General features: G+C 59.4%; 1 protein-coding gene across 1 annotated transcript in view; it reads left to right on the forward strand.

Annotated features, from left to right (window-relative positions):
• CSMD1 (CUB and Sushi multiple domains 1) overlaps positions 1-15,014 on the forward strand; it is a 1,048,987-nt gene that overhangs the window by 948,302 nt on the left and 85,671 nt on the right. The window contains exons 38-40 of the mRNA XM_080662039.1: positions 4,646-4,764; positions 7,176-7,245; positions 9,674-9,790. Coding sequence (XP_080518165.1) covers positions 4,646-4,764; positions 7,176-7,245; positions 9,674-9,790 — 306 coding nt within the window. The remainder of the gene's footprint in view (positions 1-4,645; positions 4,765-7,175; positions 7,246-9,673; positions 9,791-15,014) is intronic.

Below are 15,014 nucleotides of genomic sequence, written 5' to 3' on the forward strand. Positions count from 1 at the left end.
AGAGAGAAACATCAGTGAGGAGAGAAAATCATGCATCGGCTGCCTCCTGCACGCCCCACACTGGGGATGGAGCCCGCAACCCGGGCCTGTGCCCTGACCGGGAATCGAACCCTGACCTCCTGGTTCCTAGGTTGACGCTCAGAGGTTGAGACTGGCCGGCTGAAGGTACTGGGTTTGGCATCCTGCTGTTGCCACCTGCTCCTTTCTCATGTCTGTGCTTTGGGTCGTACACATGGTGGGTGTTTCTCTAAAAGGCTTCCCCACCCCGACCCCCGTCCTTTCAGCCTGGGAGGGCTCCCCGTGCTGGGTGTACGCTTCAGCCAGCGCCTGGCTCTGTGCCCTGTGCAGGAGGCATGGTTTCTGACCCGAAGTAACCCCACTCATGACATACGCCCGCGTGGCCATGGCTGCTCACGTCACTCCAGAAGCCTGGGAAATGCCCGGCTCAGGCCCAGGGCCCTCCATCGTCCGCAGATGGTGGGTCACCCTGTGAGTCCCTCTCCACGCGGCAGCTCCGTTCCCGGACGCGTTTGTATCGGTGTGTTTGTCTCCATGGTGTCGCTAGCCAGGGGTGGGCAAACTTTTTGACTCGAGGGCCACAATGGGTTCTGAAACTGGACCGGAGGGCCGGAACAAAAGCATGGATGGAGTGTTTGTGTGAACTAATATAAATTCAAAGTAAAGGAGCGGAGGGGAGAGCAAGAGAACCCTCCGCTCTTTCGGCTCCGCGGGCCGGATAGAACAGCCCAACGGGCCGGATCCGGCCCGCGGGCCGTAGTTTGCCCACGGCTGCACTAGGCGATGGTGCCACAAATGACACGTATCTCCATGTCCTCAGCTTCTAACCTACACGGACTACACAGTGATGCCGGGACGGGATGGGAAGGGACAGGACGAGATGGGACGGGACGGGACAGGATGGAAGGCGGCTCCGTCCACATGTCCAACACCGAGGTCTGAGGGAGCCGCCCTGGACTTCTCGGATTAAAATGTTTTGTTTTTTGCTTATTCTGAAATTTTACTGTAATTCCTGCAGGTACAGATATAAATGCAAATTACTTTTATCACAGGATGAATTGGATGTACACATAAATTTCAAGGAAGGAGAAAATAAAAACAAGTTAATGTACAATAAATGCATTTAAGTCAGCATGTAATAAACAGAGTAAATAAGTAAAAACAAACATTGTTTGTGAAGCAAGGGGGGTTGAGTAACAGAAATTAATGTTGAATTATTTTCTTTTATTTTAAACACCTTTTTCTGTGCTTTCTGCACATGTTGGCTTATCCTCTGGCCTCAGTCTGGCCGGGGGTGACCTTGACGTATCTCCAGCGATGAGATGCTGTCACCATTAGCTAGCTTTTCCCTATCCCATACCGCAATCGGACATTTACACGGAGAGACTGTTACGTACATTTTATCAGAGCCCAATAAAAAAATTAAGTGATGTGCAGTAGTTGATTTTGCCAATTTTTTATAGAAGGGAAAAAGGCGAAATTAAATGTAGCTGTGATCTGTATTCTAACGTTAAAGATGGAGAGAAATTAGATGTAAACCAATGAAACAAGTTAGAGGCTTAAGTGGCAGTATTTTTTCATATTTAGCAATTTTACGGTTCATGAAAAGCCCCAAATGTGCTTGGAATTAAAAAAAAAAAAAATTGCCTTGCCCTGGCTGGTTTGGCTCGGTGGATAGAGCATCGGCCTGTGGACTGAAGGGTCCCAGGTTCGATTCCGACCAAGGGCACATGCCTGGGTTGTGGGCTTGGTCCCCAGTGGGGGGTGTGCAGGAGGCAGCCGATCCAGGATTCTCTCTCATCATGGATGACTCTCCCTCCCTCTTCCTTCCTCTCTGAAATCAATATATTTTTTTTAATTGCCACTTAATGCCTCCGGTGGCCCCTGCTCTATAACGTGTGCCGTTGAGGGAGGAATCAGTGCTGACGTGGGAAAGCAGGGTGCAGCTCAGCCCCGCTCAGGCAGACAGACCGATGGGCTCCGGGGCCTGAATTCGCGGTTAGGCCCGGCCCTGCAGCCCTCCTGACGCGGGGTCCCCGCCCCCTCTCACTCACAGTGGGGAGTGAAGGCACCTCCCTCCCTCCTCTCGTTCCATCTTCCCGGGTTTGGGGGAAACAGGCGCAGTGGTGGATCTCAGACTGAATCACCAGGGACGGTGTCCTGTGCAGACTGGACTCAGCAGCTCGGGCCAGGGCATCCCCGAGGCTCCCCACGAGGTGCTGAGGGGCTGGGAAGTGGAGGAAATTGGGCACTGCCTTCCCCACTGCAGGCGGGCCTGCAGGCTGGAGCTGGGCCCCTGTCTGGCTTCCCTGAGCCCTTCCTTCATGTCAGAGGCCAGAGGTGGGCGCCGAGGCTCCCGGGAGGGGGGAGCAGTGCCCCGTCCCTCCTCGGGGATGAGCGTGTCGCGTGCATCCCCGTCTGGTCTAGAGTCTGCACGCCCTGCCTGTCCAGCCGCGAGGCCTGTCCTGCCCTCAGCAGCGGCTGCACTGTCTGCCTCCAGCCGGGAACCTGTTAATAATTAGCTCTCTGCCTTTATGTTCTTTTTGTTGTTGTTAATCCTCACCCGAGGGTATTTTTCCATTGATTTTTAGGGAGACTGGAAGGGAGGGGGAGGGACAGAGAGAGAAACATCCATGTGAGAGAGACACATCGATTGGTTGCCTCCTACATAAGCCCCGTCCAGGGCACAGGCTGGGGAGGAGCCCGCAACCAAGGCCGTGCCCTTGACCGGAGTCAAACCTGGGACCCTTCAGTCCGCAGGCCGACGCGCTATGCACTGAGCCACACGGGCCGGGCTCTGACTTCACATTAAGCGAAGTCCGATGAGACAGTGAGCATGCATGTGAGCAGAGCTGTGTGGGCCGAGGACCCACGTGTGGACGGTCCCTTGGGCGGGCAGACAGCGTCCTTCTCACGCGCACGGGCGCCAGCGGGCCCTGCTGGTTGTTGCTCCAGGGTTAGCCAATGTCTCCCCCACCTTCCCATCCAGCCCACAACTCGAGTCCCAGTTCGTGGTCCTCGTGTTGGGGACGAGAACTGAAGTCTAAGTCCAAACCAGCTGGAGAAGTTTAGGCAGATTTATACCAAAGAGACCATTCCCCCCGTTTCTCACCGGAATAAGCTATGAGTACTTCAGACCTGGTGTCACCTGGTGCGTGTGGCTCAGCGGTTGAGTGGCATCTGTGCACTGAGAGGTCATGGTTCAACTCCCCATCAGGGCACGTGCCCGAGTTACAGGCTTGATCCCCAGGAGGGGGGTGTAGGAGGCAGCTGATCGATGTTCCTCTCTCTCAACAATGTTTCTCTCTCCCTTCCTCTCTCTCTAAAATTAACTTTTTTAAGATATTAAAAAAAAACACCCTGGCCCTAACCGGTTTGGCTCAGTGGATAGAGCGTCGGCCTGCGGACTCAAGGGTCCCGGGTTCGATTCCGGTCAAGGGCATGTACCCTGGTTGCGGGCACATCCCCAGTAGGGGGTGTGCAAGAGGCAACTGATCGATGTTTCTCTCTCATCGATGTTTCTGGCTCTCTGTCCCTCTCCCTTCCTCTCTGTAAAAAATCAATAAAATATATTAAAAAAAAAAAAAAAAAAAAAACACCCTGGTGTCTGGGAAGACTTGCTAGGGTGATGGAGGAATCACAGTATTTACAGTCTCCAGATCTCGAGCGCCATTCCCAGTGCGTTTCGGTTTTATAAAACACCATCGCCACATGTTCTGTTTGTTGGTATGACGCAGGGGTGGGCAAACTTTTTGACTCGAGGGCCACAATGGGTTCTTAAACTGGACCGGAGGGCCGGAACAAAAGCATGGATGGCGTGTTTGTGTGAACTAATATAAATTCAAAGTAAAGGAGCGGAGGGGAGAGCAAGAGAACCCTCCGCTCTTTCGGCTCCGCGGGCCGGATAGAACAGCCGAACGGGCCGGATCCGGCCCGCGGGCCGTAGTTTGCCCACGGCTGGTATAACGGGTTTCTCCAGATAAATGTGAAACAATATTAGCACTCATGTACCCGGCCTTTTAGGCTGAATTCCTGTGTTCTGGGATACATTTGAGATATTGTTAGCGCCTTAGCCAGAGACCATTTCGGCCGGGGAAGGTCCTGGCCGCAGCTTGGGGGACGGAAACGCTGGCCCTGCTTACTCAGAGCAGCCTGTTCGGGAGCCGGTCCCGCCATCCTATGGGAGAGAGAACTTGGACAGGGGACGTCGGTTCTCATATTCGTTTTCTGGAAGAGTCGGGTTGCCAGGTTCACACGTAACGTTTTTCCCGAAGGCCGTGAAGTGTGTTTGCAAACGGTAAAGCAGAGACGTGTCATGGGGTGTGCATCTCGGGACCCCCCTTCTTTAGGAGCTCTCCAGAGTGCGTGCATGGGGCTGCCGGCGTCTGGAGGAACGTGGAGTAACCGGTTTTACGTAAAGAAGTCGAGAATAAAATCGGTTGATATGTAAAATGAAACCCGCCCCTATGAAAACTGAACGAGTGACATGAAGGACGAGCTCAGAGCTGGCTCAGGGCCCCTCACCGTCGTCTGGGGGGCCTGCGTGTCCTGCAGGGGGGCAGGGGCCACCGGAAGGGGCAGATGGGAGAACAGCTTGGTGTTCCTACTCCTGTGTCTGTGTCCACAGCCGTGGGGCTCGCCGCCTGCCAGGAGCCAGCCCTGCCCAGCAACGGGCTCAAGATAGGCGACCGGTACATGGTGAACGACGTGCTGGCCTTCCAGTGTGAGCCCGGGTACACGCTGCAGGTGGGTGTACACGCTGAAAGGGGGGTGCACGCTGCAGGTGGGGGTACACGCTGAAAGGGGGGTACACGCTGCAGGTGGGGGTACACGCTGAAAGGGAGGTACACGCTGCAGGTGGGTGTACACGCTGAAGGGGGGGTACACGCTGCAGGTGGGTGTACACACTGCAGGTGGGTGTACACGCTGAAGGGGGGTGCACGCTGCAGGTGGGTGTACACGCTGAAGGGGGGGTACACGCTGAAGGGGGGTACACGCTGCAGGTGGGTGTACACGCTGCAGGTGGGTGTACACACTGCAGGTGGGTGTACACGCTGAAGGGGGGTACACGCTGCAGGTGGGTGTACACGCTGCAGGTGGGTGTACACGCTGCAGGTGGGTGTACACGCTGCAGGTGGGTGTACACGCTGAAAGGGGGGTGCACGCTGCAGGTGGGTGTACACGCTGAAAGGGGGGTACACACTGAAAGGGGGGTGCACGCTGCAGGTGGGTGTACACGCTGAAAGGGGGGTGCACGCTGCAGGTGGGTGTACACACTGAAAGGGGGGTACACGCTGCAGGTGGGTGTACACGCTGAAAGGGGGGTACACACTGAAAGGGGGGTGCACGCTGCAGGTGGGTGTACACGCTGAAAGGGGGGTACACGCTGAAAGGGGGGTACACGCTGAAAGGGGGGTGCACGCTGCAGGTGGGTGTACACACTGAAAGGGGGGTACACGCTGCAGGTGGGTGTACACGCTGAAAGGGGGGTACACGCTGAAAGGGGGGTACACGCTGAAAGGGGGGTACATGCTGCAGGTGGGTGTACACGCTGAAAGGGGGGTGCACGCTGCAGGTGGGGGTACACGCTGAAAGGGGGGGTACACGCTGCAGGTGGGGGTACACGCTGCAGGTGGGGTACACGCTGAAAGGGGGGGTACACGCTGCAGGTGGGTGTACACGCTGCAGGTGGGTGTACACGCTGAAAGGGGGGTGCACGCTGCAGGTGGGTGTACACGCTGAAAGGGGGGTACACACTGAAAGGGGGGTGCACGCTGCAGGTGGGTGTACACGCTGAAAGGGGGGTACACGCTGAAAGGGGGGTACACGCTGAAAGGGGGGTGCACGCTGCAGGTGGGTGTACACACTGAAAGGGGGGTACACGCTGCAGGTGGGTGTACACGCTGAAAGGGGGGTACACGCTGAAAGGGGGGTACACGCTGAAAGGGGGGTACACGCTGCAGGTGGGTGTACACGCTGAAAGGGGGGTGCACGCTGCAGGTGGGGGTACACGCTGAAAGGGGGGGTACACGCTGCAGGTGGGGGTACACGCTGCAGGTGGGGTACACGCTGAAAGGGGGGTACATGCTGCAGGTGGGGGTACACGCTGAAAGGGGGGGTACACGCTGCAGGTGGGTGTACACACTGCAGGTGGGTGTACACGCTGAAGGGGGGTGCACGCTGCAGGTGGGTGTACACACTGCAGGTGGGTGTACACGCTGCAGGTGGGTGTACACGCTGAAAGGGGGGTGCACGCTGCAGGTGGGTGTACACACTGAAAGGGGGGTATACGCTGCAGGTGGGGGTACATGCTGAAAGGGGGGTACACGCTGAAAGGGGGTATATGCTGCAGGTGGGGGTACATGCTGAAAGGGGGGTACACGCTGCAGGTGGTTGTACACGCTGAAAGGGGGGTACACGCTGAAAGGGGGGTACACGCTGAAAGGGGGGTACACGCTGCAGGTGGTTGTACACGCTGAAAGGGGGGTACATGCTGAAAGGGGGGTACACGCTGCAGGTGGGGGTGCACGCTGCAGGTGGGGGTACACCCTGCAGGTGGGGGTACACCCTGCAGGTGGGTGTCGGGGTTCCCTCAGCGGTCCTCACCTGCTCACAGAGGGGGTATCCCGGGTTCCCACCTGAACGGCTAGGTAGGGGTCAGGGCGCCCCCCGGGTCCCCCTGCTCACAGAGGGGGCAGCCCGGGTTCCCACCGGTGCAGCCTCACCTTTTCAAACCCGAATGCCGCCCTGCTGACCTTTCACCCTTCAGTCAAAACCTCGTATTCCCTGGTCACGCTCAGCCTCGGAGCCTGAAGCTGTCCCTTCTGAGGACAGAATAAAACCCCCACACAGTCCTCTGCTCGGCTCACGTCCCCCCTGCGCCCCAGGAGCGGGGCCCGGCCGGCCCTCACTGCCGACAGGGCCGTGGGACGGGTGTTAAATGAGGGGAACGGTCAGGCGGTTCTATCCGGAGACGAAACACGTGACTTGTGAGTGACGGTGCTCCAGGCACACGTCTAACTTCGGGAAAAGGCGTCGCCCTGGTCCTGACGCCCGGAAAGGACGGCCGGAAGCCAGGACAGCCTTGCCCCAGCACCGGCCCCGGCCGCGGGCTCAGCGGCCTCACTGCGCCCCTCTCCGCCCCCCTCTCTCCGCAGGGCCGCTCGCACATCTCCTGCATGCCCGGCACGGTGCGCCGCTGGAACTACCCTCCGCCGCTCTGCCTTGGTAGGACGCCCGTCTGCGGCCCGTCCAGACCCCCCGGGGGGCGCCCTGAGCGGCTCCCCTCCACCCTCCGGGTCCCCACAGGGCACGGGCCGGTCCCGCCACCCGCCCCAACACCCTCCACGGGCAGCGCCCTGCCTGTCACCTTAGGACCTGACACAGGAGGGAAGATCCGTAATTACAAACCTGTCCTTTTTTTTTTTTTTTTTAATATATTTTATTGATATTTTACAGAGAGGAAGGGAGAGGAATAGAGAGCTAGAAACATCGATGAGAGAGAAACATCGATCAGCTGCCTCCTGCACACCTCCCACTGGGGATGTGCCTGCAACCAAGGTACATGCCCTTGACCGGAATCGAACCCGGGACCCTTCAGTCCGCAGGCCGACGCTCTATCCACTGAGCCACACCGGTTTCGGCAAAACCTGTCCTTTTTTAAAGTATTTGTATTGATCTCAGAGAGGAAGGGAGAGGGAGAGAGAGAGAAGCACTGATCGGCGGCCTCCTGCACACCGCCTACTGGGGATCAAGCCTGCCACCGGGCCTGTGCCCTGGCCACGAATCGAACTGCGACCTCCTGGTTCAGAGGTCATGTTCTACCACTGAGCCACGCCGGCCGGGCGAACCTATGCTTTTAAAGTGTCTGTTACGTTTGTCTTTCTCTGCATTGCTTTGGATTTTCCCGAAGATGGCACTGACGTGGCAGTGAGGGCGGCGCCTCCTCAAACTCTCACCAGAGGGACGGGCTCCGGGCCGCAGCCGCAGCCGCAGCCCCAGCCAGCAGGTCCCTCCTGCACACGAGCAGAGCGCCAACGGGACACTCTCCCCACCACGTGGCTCCTCCACGCAGCTTCGTGGGGTTGGATTCCTCCCCACGGTCCCACGATCTCAGAGACAGAGCCCGTCCCTGTCCCTCGTCCCGCAGCACGACGCTGTGGCACACAGTAGGCCCTCAGTCACTTTGATTCACAAACGACCGGCAGCGATGGCCCATCAGAGAGCGCGGGTGGTGATCACAGCCACTCGGTCACCCGTCGGAGCCCCTGCCCTGGCTCAGATGCTGAGAACCGTGTGGGACACACTCAGAACCCCCAGGCTCAGGCCGGCCCCCGCAGACACCCTCATCACGGGGGCGGGTCCGGGAAAATGGGGTCCACGCTACAGACAAATGCGGGCAAGTGTAAAGGCCACCGGACACCCCTGGGAGGGTCCCTGAGCTGCCCCCGGGGGGTGTGACCTCAGAGGGTGCGGCCACGTAGCACCGGGGAAGGAGGCACCCGCCCCGGCCACGCCTGCCTCAGCCTGGCTTCCCCTCCCACACACACCCTGGCCGCTGACGGGTTTCTGTCATAAACAGGGTGACTGGCCCTGACCGGTGTGGCTCAGTGGATGGAGCGTCAGCCTGCGGACTGAAGGGTCCCGGGTTCGATTCCGGTCAAGGGCATGTACCTTGGTGGCAGGCACATCCCCAGTGGGAGGTGTGCAGGAGGCAGCTGATGGATGTTTCTCTCTCATCGATGTTTCTAACTCTCTATCCCTCTCCTTTCCTTTCTGTAAAAAATCAATAAAATATATTTTAAAAAAAACACTAAAAAACAGGGTGACTGCCTTGAACAGGAAGCGGGTGGAGTGTGCGGGGAAGAAAATAAACCCAAGCCCCACCATTTAAACAGTAAACGCCGGCCGTCAGGAGTCCCGCCCAGGCAACCGCCTGCGGGCCGTGCTCACGGCATCGTATCTGTTTCCAAGGAGACAGCGGTCCTTAGGGACGGAGGTTTATGTGTGAAGGTGGTTTCTGGGTGAAAATAAATGTCTAGACCCCCAGGGCCCTTACACATGTGAAGGTATCTGTGTGGGGATCAGAAAGTCCGGGCTCGGTCTGGCCGGCGGGGACCCTCGTTTCCAATGAGGAACTTTCCCTTACGCTTGGGAACTGGATATTTCAAACCTTGAACTGAAATTCACTCGCAAAGGGCGTGCGATCAAATCTGGGTCCTTGCTGGCGTGTGCATTCCGGGAGGAGGTGGCTCCTTTGAGTCGTTACCCTGTATCGGCCACGTGCAATCGGTTTGCATCTCTTCTTGAACGTGCCGCGCCCATGAGCACAGGTCAGAGGTGCGTGGTCTCCCCGCACACTGGCCGGCTCCGCACTCCTCACCAGGCCCAGAGGAAGGTTTCCTTGGGGAACTCACCCACAGTGGTCCTTAGCGACAGCCCCCGGGGGCCTCGAGAGCCCGCGGTGACGGGATGGGAAGGTCTCTTGCGGGTTCAGCTCGCTGCTGCTGCCGATGAGCTCGGCGGGCGGCGGGGGGTCAGGACTAGGAACGCACCCAGAGGTGACATTGACTTTCGAGCTCTCGGAAGTCTGTGCTTTAAGAAACCATAGTCCTGAGGAAGACAGCTCACGTGAACCCTGTGGTTTCTCCTGCAGCCACGTGCGGAGGGACGCTGAGCAGCCTGGCCGGCGTGATCCTGAGCCCCGGCTTCCCCGGCGCCTACCCCAGCAACCTGCACTGCAGCTGGAGGATCGCCCTGCCCGTGGGCCACGGTGAGTGAGCGCGGGGCTCCGAGCACCCACCCCGCCCCTCCCAGCTGAGCAGCCTGACTCTGCTGGCCTGAGGGCGGCTGTACCCGAAGTGGGGGACGGGTTTACAGGAAGCTGGGGCCCAGGGGCATGGAGAAGAGCAAGGGGTTGGGGACCGCGACGGGGCCTCAGGGATCTTTCCGGCAAAGCCAGCCCGCGGGCGGTGAGACGGTAGACCAGGGGTGGGCAAACTTTTTGACTCGAGGGCCACCATGGGTTCTTAAACTGGACCGGAGGGCCGGAACAAAAGCATGGATGGAGTGTTTGTGTGAACTAATATAAATTCAAAGTCAAGGAGCGGAGGGGAGAGCAAGAGAACCGGATAGAACAGCCCGATCCGGCCCGCGGGCCGTAGTTTGCCCACGGCTGCGGTAGACACAGGAGTGCACCTGCCGCAGCCCACTCAGTGCCAGCCTCTGCGCCACCCGCCTCCGTCCGCCAGGGCCTCCGCGGCGGGCAGTGTGCGGCGGGAGCAGTGTGAAGGCTTTTCCAGGCGATGGCACGTTTTAGTTGGTTTTACAAATTAATTGTTTCATTAAGTACATTTTTATTAACTTCAGAGAGAGGAAGGGAGAAGGGGAGAGAGAGAGAGACATCCATGATGTGAGAAACATCCTGGATCGGCTGCCTCCTGCACGCTCCCTACCGGGGATCGAGCCCGCAACCGGGCCTGTGCCCTGACCGGGAATCCAACCGTGACCTCCTGGTTCATAGGTCAACAACGCTCAACCATTGAGCCAGGCCGGCCGGCTAAAATTTTTATATTGTCTTGATTTCTGTTTGTAGAAATGGCTTTTCATAACATTCAGCTTTGAATGCTCAGGGTAGTCATCTATAATAATAAAAGCGTAATATGCTAATGAGACCAGATGTCCTTCCGGATGACCTTCCAGACAAAGCCAGGGTTGTGAGGGAAGCCTGGGTCCCGGGTGCCAGAGGGAAGCTGGTGCCGGCAGCGGGGGGGGGGGGGGGGGGGGAGAGGGAAGGAAGGCCTACTCTTGCACGGATTTCGCACACCGAGCTTCTCATCTTAAATAAGTCCTGATTTTAGCTGCTATGTCGCTGCAGCTCACCTTGGCCTTCTGCGGAAACACGTGGTTTTTGCGAAAGTTGCATTTCCCATCATGCCTTCCCCTGATGGCCTCCTGGTTGCCTTTGCATTCTAGTTCATCGTTGGGCTTGTCCCACCTGCGACTTTCTGAACAGCAGCGCCCGGTGATGGCGTGTCACAGACACTCGGGTCCCGGGACGAGTCCCTGAGGCTTGCTCACTAAGTCATTGTCGCCCGGGGAATGCTGGGCGAGACACGTGAGCACAGCACACAGACATCGCTGCCTGGAGGGAGGTCCTGTGTGTAGGATGTGCTCAGAGCTTTGTCTGGAGGCCCTGTGCCAGGGGCAGCGCCGCTGTTCATGGAAGGACAGGCAGCGGCCCGCAGGCCAGGATCAGGCGTGAGGACAGGAGCGTGCTGTGCACAGACATGGAGTGTTATTCCGGGGAAAGACAGCGACCTGGACGGGCACCCCACGTGTGAGGCTCATGTCCACTGGATGGGCCCCCACGTGTAAGGCTCATGTCCACTGGATGGGCCAACATGTGTAAGGCTCATGTCCACTGGATGGGCCCCCACGTGTAAGGCTCATGTCCACTGGATGGGCCCCCACGTGTGAGGCTCATGTCCACTGGATGGGCCCCCACGTGTGAGGCTCATGTCCACTGGATGGGCCCCACGTGTGAGGCTCATGTCCACTGGATGGGCCCCCATGTGTGAGATTCATGTCCACTGGATGGGCCCCCATGTGTGAGATTCATGTCCACTGGATGGGCCCCCACGTGTGAGATTCATGTCCACTGGATGGGCCCCCACGTGTGAGGCTCATGTTCATTGGATGGGCCCCCACGTGTGAGATTCATGTCCACTGGATGGGCCCCCACGTGTAAGGCTCATGTCCACTGGATGGGCCCCCACGTCTGAGGCTCATGTCCACTGGATGGGCCCCACGTGTGAGGCTCATGTTCATTGGATGGGCCCCCACGTGTGAGGCTCATGTCCACTGGATGGGCCCCACGTGTAAGGCTCATGTCCACTGGATGGGCCCCCACGTCTGAGGCTCATGTCCACTGGATGGGCCCCATGTGTGAGGCTCATGTCCACTGGATGGGCCCCCACGTGTGAGGCTCATGTTCATTGGATGGGCCCCCACATGTGAGACTCATGTCCACTGGATGGGCCCCCACGTGTGAGGCTGATGTCCACTGGATGGGCCCCACGTGTGAGGCTCATGTCCACTGGATGGGCCCCACGTGTAAGGCTCATGTTCATTGGATGGGGCCCCACGTGTGAGATTCATGTCCACTGGATGGGCCCCACGTGTGAGGCTCATGTCCACTGGATGGGCCCCACGTGTAAGGCTCATGTTCATTGGATGGGGCCCCACGTGTGAGATTCATGTCCACTGGATGGGCCCCCACGTGTGAGGCTCATGTCCACTGGATGGGCCCCCACGTGTGAGGCTCATGTCCACTGGATGGGCCCCCACGTGTGAGGCTCATGTCCACTGGATGGGCCCCACGTGTGAGGCTCATGTCCACTGGATGGGCCCCACATGTGAGGCTCATGTCCACTGGATGGGCCCCCACGTGTGAGGCTGATGTCCACTGGATGGGCCCCCACGTGTGAGGCTCATGTCCACGGGTTTGTGGGGGGCGGCCCCGAGGGCGTGTGGGGCTCAGACGCGGGGCGATTTCACAGCAGGTAAGAGCTGTGGCTCTCAGGATCTCAGCTGAGTTTTGGTTTTTAGATCATAAGCTCTGCGCCTAGAGGCAGAGGCTCCGCTCTGAGCTGGCGGGCGCAGAGGCCTGGGGTGACGGCCCACTAGGGCTCAGAGATGCTGAAATGCGGGTCTGATTCTCGCTGTGGGGGCCTGGAGGTGCGATGGGGGTGCAGTTGTCTGACTGGGGCATCGGGTGGGGTGGAAGAGACAGGGCTGTATTTCCTCCTTACGCTTTCTGATGGAGGTGTAGTTGACCTACAGTCGTATGTGACATTCAGGTGCGGCCCCTGGTGACTCGGCATTTACAGAACTCGCACTGTGATCACCCCAAGGCGCCTGGTAGCCCCGGCACCCTGAGTCGCCACAATCCCTTGGCTCTGTTCCTGGGGCTGCGTGTGAATTACATCCCGTGACGGATGTGCTCACAGCAGGGGGTCTGTCCTTCTTATTCTCGCTCCCCTTTTCCCGCCATCCCCTCCCCGCTCTGGCAACCCTGTCTGTCTCTGGGTCCCCGAGTCTGTCTCCGTCTGGTTTGTTTCTTTGTGAGGTGCACTCACTCCGTTTGGCCCAGCCCTGGCCGGCTGCCGCGGCCCAGGTCCCCACCTCCGCTGTAGCTGGGTGGTATCTTCCCGGGAAGCGCGCAGCCCTGAGAGGTGACCCCCCTGGGGTGGGGCGCATTGTTCACGGTCAGTGGCTCGCGGCGGCTGGACCCAGCCCGCCCATGACCTTGTGCCGCTGCCTTTCCTTCCACTGTCGGGTGCCGGTGTGTGTTGCTTTCATAGGTGCCCCGTCGACGCAGAATTTCTCCGTTTCCTTGAGTGAGGGCGGAGCGGGCGGGCACCGTGGTGTTCTCTACCCGTGCAGAATACTTACGATGCAGTGAAGGAAAAGTATGTCCGTGTCACCTTTTCAAGAATTAACTGCACAGCCCAGCCAGTGTGGCTCCGTGGTTGAGCATCGACCTGTGAACCAGGGGGTCTTGGGTTCGATTCCTGGTCAGGGCACATGCCGGGGTGGCAGCTCCATCACCAGGAGGGGGCATGCAGGAGGCAGCCCATTAATGACTTGTTCTGATCGATGTTTCTATCTCTCTTAAAAAACCAGTTAAGAAATATAAAGCCGACGTGCCCAGCATTCGGGGAGATAACGGGAGGGGAGCTAGGTTATGCGTTTCTCACGCCCTCGGTGCTGGCTTTAAGATGTCAAACTGGGCACCACTGGCCGAAGAGGAGAGCGGAGTCCCTCCGGGAAGGGATCAGGCCCGGCGCCGCCCTGTCCTACATGCCGGCGGCTCACGGGGTGTGGACGGCTCACGGGGTGTGGACGGCTCACGGGGTGCGGACGGCTCATGGGGTGTGGATGGCTCGCGGGGTGTGGACGGCCCGTAGGGTGTGGACGGCCCGTAGGGGGTGTGGACGGCCCGCGGGGTGTGGACGGCCCGTAGGGGGTGTGGACGGCCCGCGGGGTGCGGACGGCCCGCGGGGTGTGGACGTGGCCCCGCTCCCATGCTCCTTTGGCTCGTGGGCGCAGCTGCATCACTCATTCCCAGCTCAGTTCCAGGCCTGGGACAGCTGTCACTGGTCCCCGTGTGCTGGCGGCCTGGACGCCTCCAGCAGTTTCCCCGGGATCGGCTGCTGCCTTCCTCGGCGGAGCCCCTGAATTCCAGCATGTCCCCCACTACACCACCCGCCGGCGGCCCTGGGGGCGGGCTCATTACCACCGCGTCCCCGCTCTGCGGCCTCCAGCCCCAATGAGAAGCCTGTGCGTATGGGCCTGCCCGGCCCTCCTTCCCGCACAGACACGGCGTGTCCGCTCGTCCCCGCCCCGCCTCCTCCAGCTCCTGGTGGCCAGCGTGATGGCAGTGCGGGAACTGGGGGCCCCAGGGGTCCGGGGCCTGCACGGTCACGCACCCGCACACGCACATGCACACGGCTGTTAGACAGTTTGTGTGTAGTAACAACACTCTCCCTTAGAGTTTGGACCTCGCTACAACCAAAGCTGGTTTTAATTCAGCAACCGGGGATCAGCCCCAAGGGACTCTGGGTGGCTCCCTAGGCGGTGGGTGTCCCCGTCACAGCCTGTGGGGGGTCAGGCCGGAAGTGAGGGGCTGAGAGGGCCACCAGCCGTCCTTCCCTCCCAGCTCCTCCCCTCCCCCAGCTTCTCCCCCCCCCACATCTCCCTATCTCTCTCTCCCTCTTTGTTTCCTGCCTCCGACTTCCGTGTGCCCGAACGTATTTGCGGCGTTTAGAAGAAAAGGACAGCACGTTGTGGGCTCCTCAGAGGAAACCCACGTGCTGTCCTAAAGGAGCCGCAGAGCCTGCAGGTGGAGTCCCCCGGCCCCTGCTGGCCGGGACCCGCCTCCCTGGCTGCGCCCGCACACGCATGTAGAGTCAGATGACCCATGTGATTCAATC

The sequence above is a fragment of the Plecotus auritus genome, assembly GCF_963455305.1.
Source record: "Plecotus auritus genome assembly, chromosome: 3".
In the NCBI taxonomy this organism is placed as follows: domain Eukaryota; kingdom Metazoa; phylum Chordata; class Mammalia; order Chiroptera; family Vespertilionidae; genus Plecotus; species Plecotus auritus.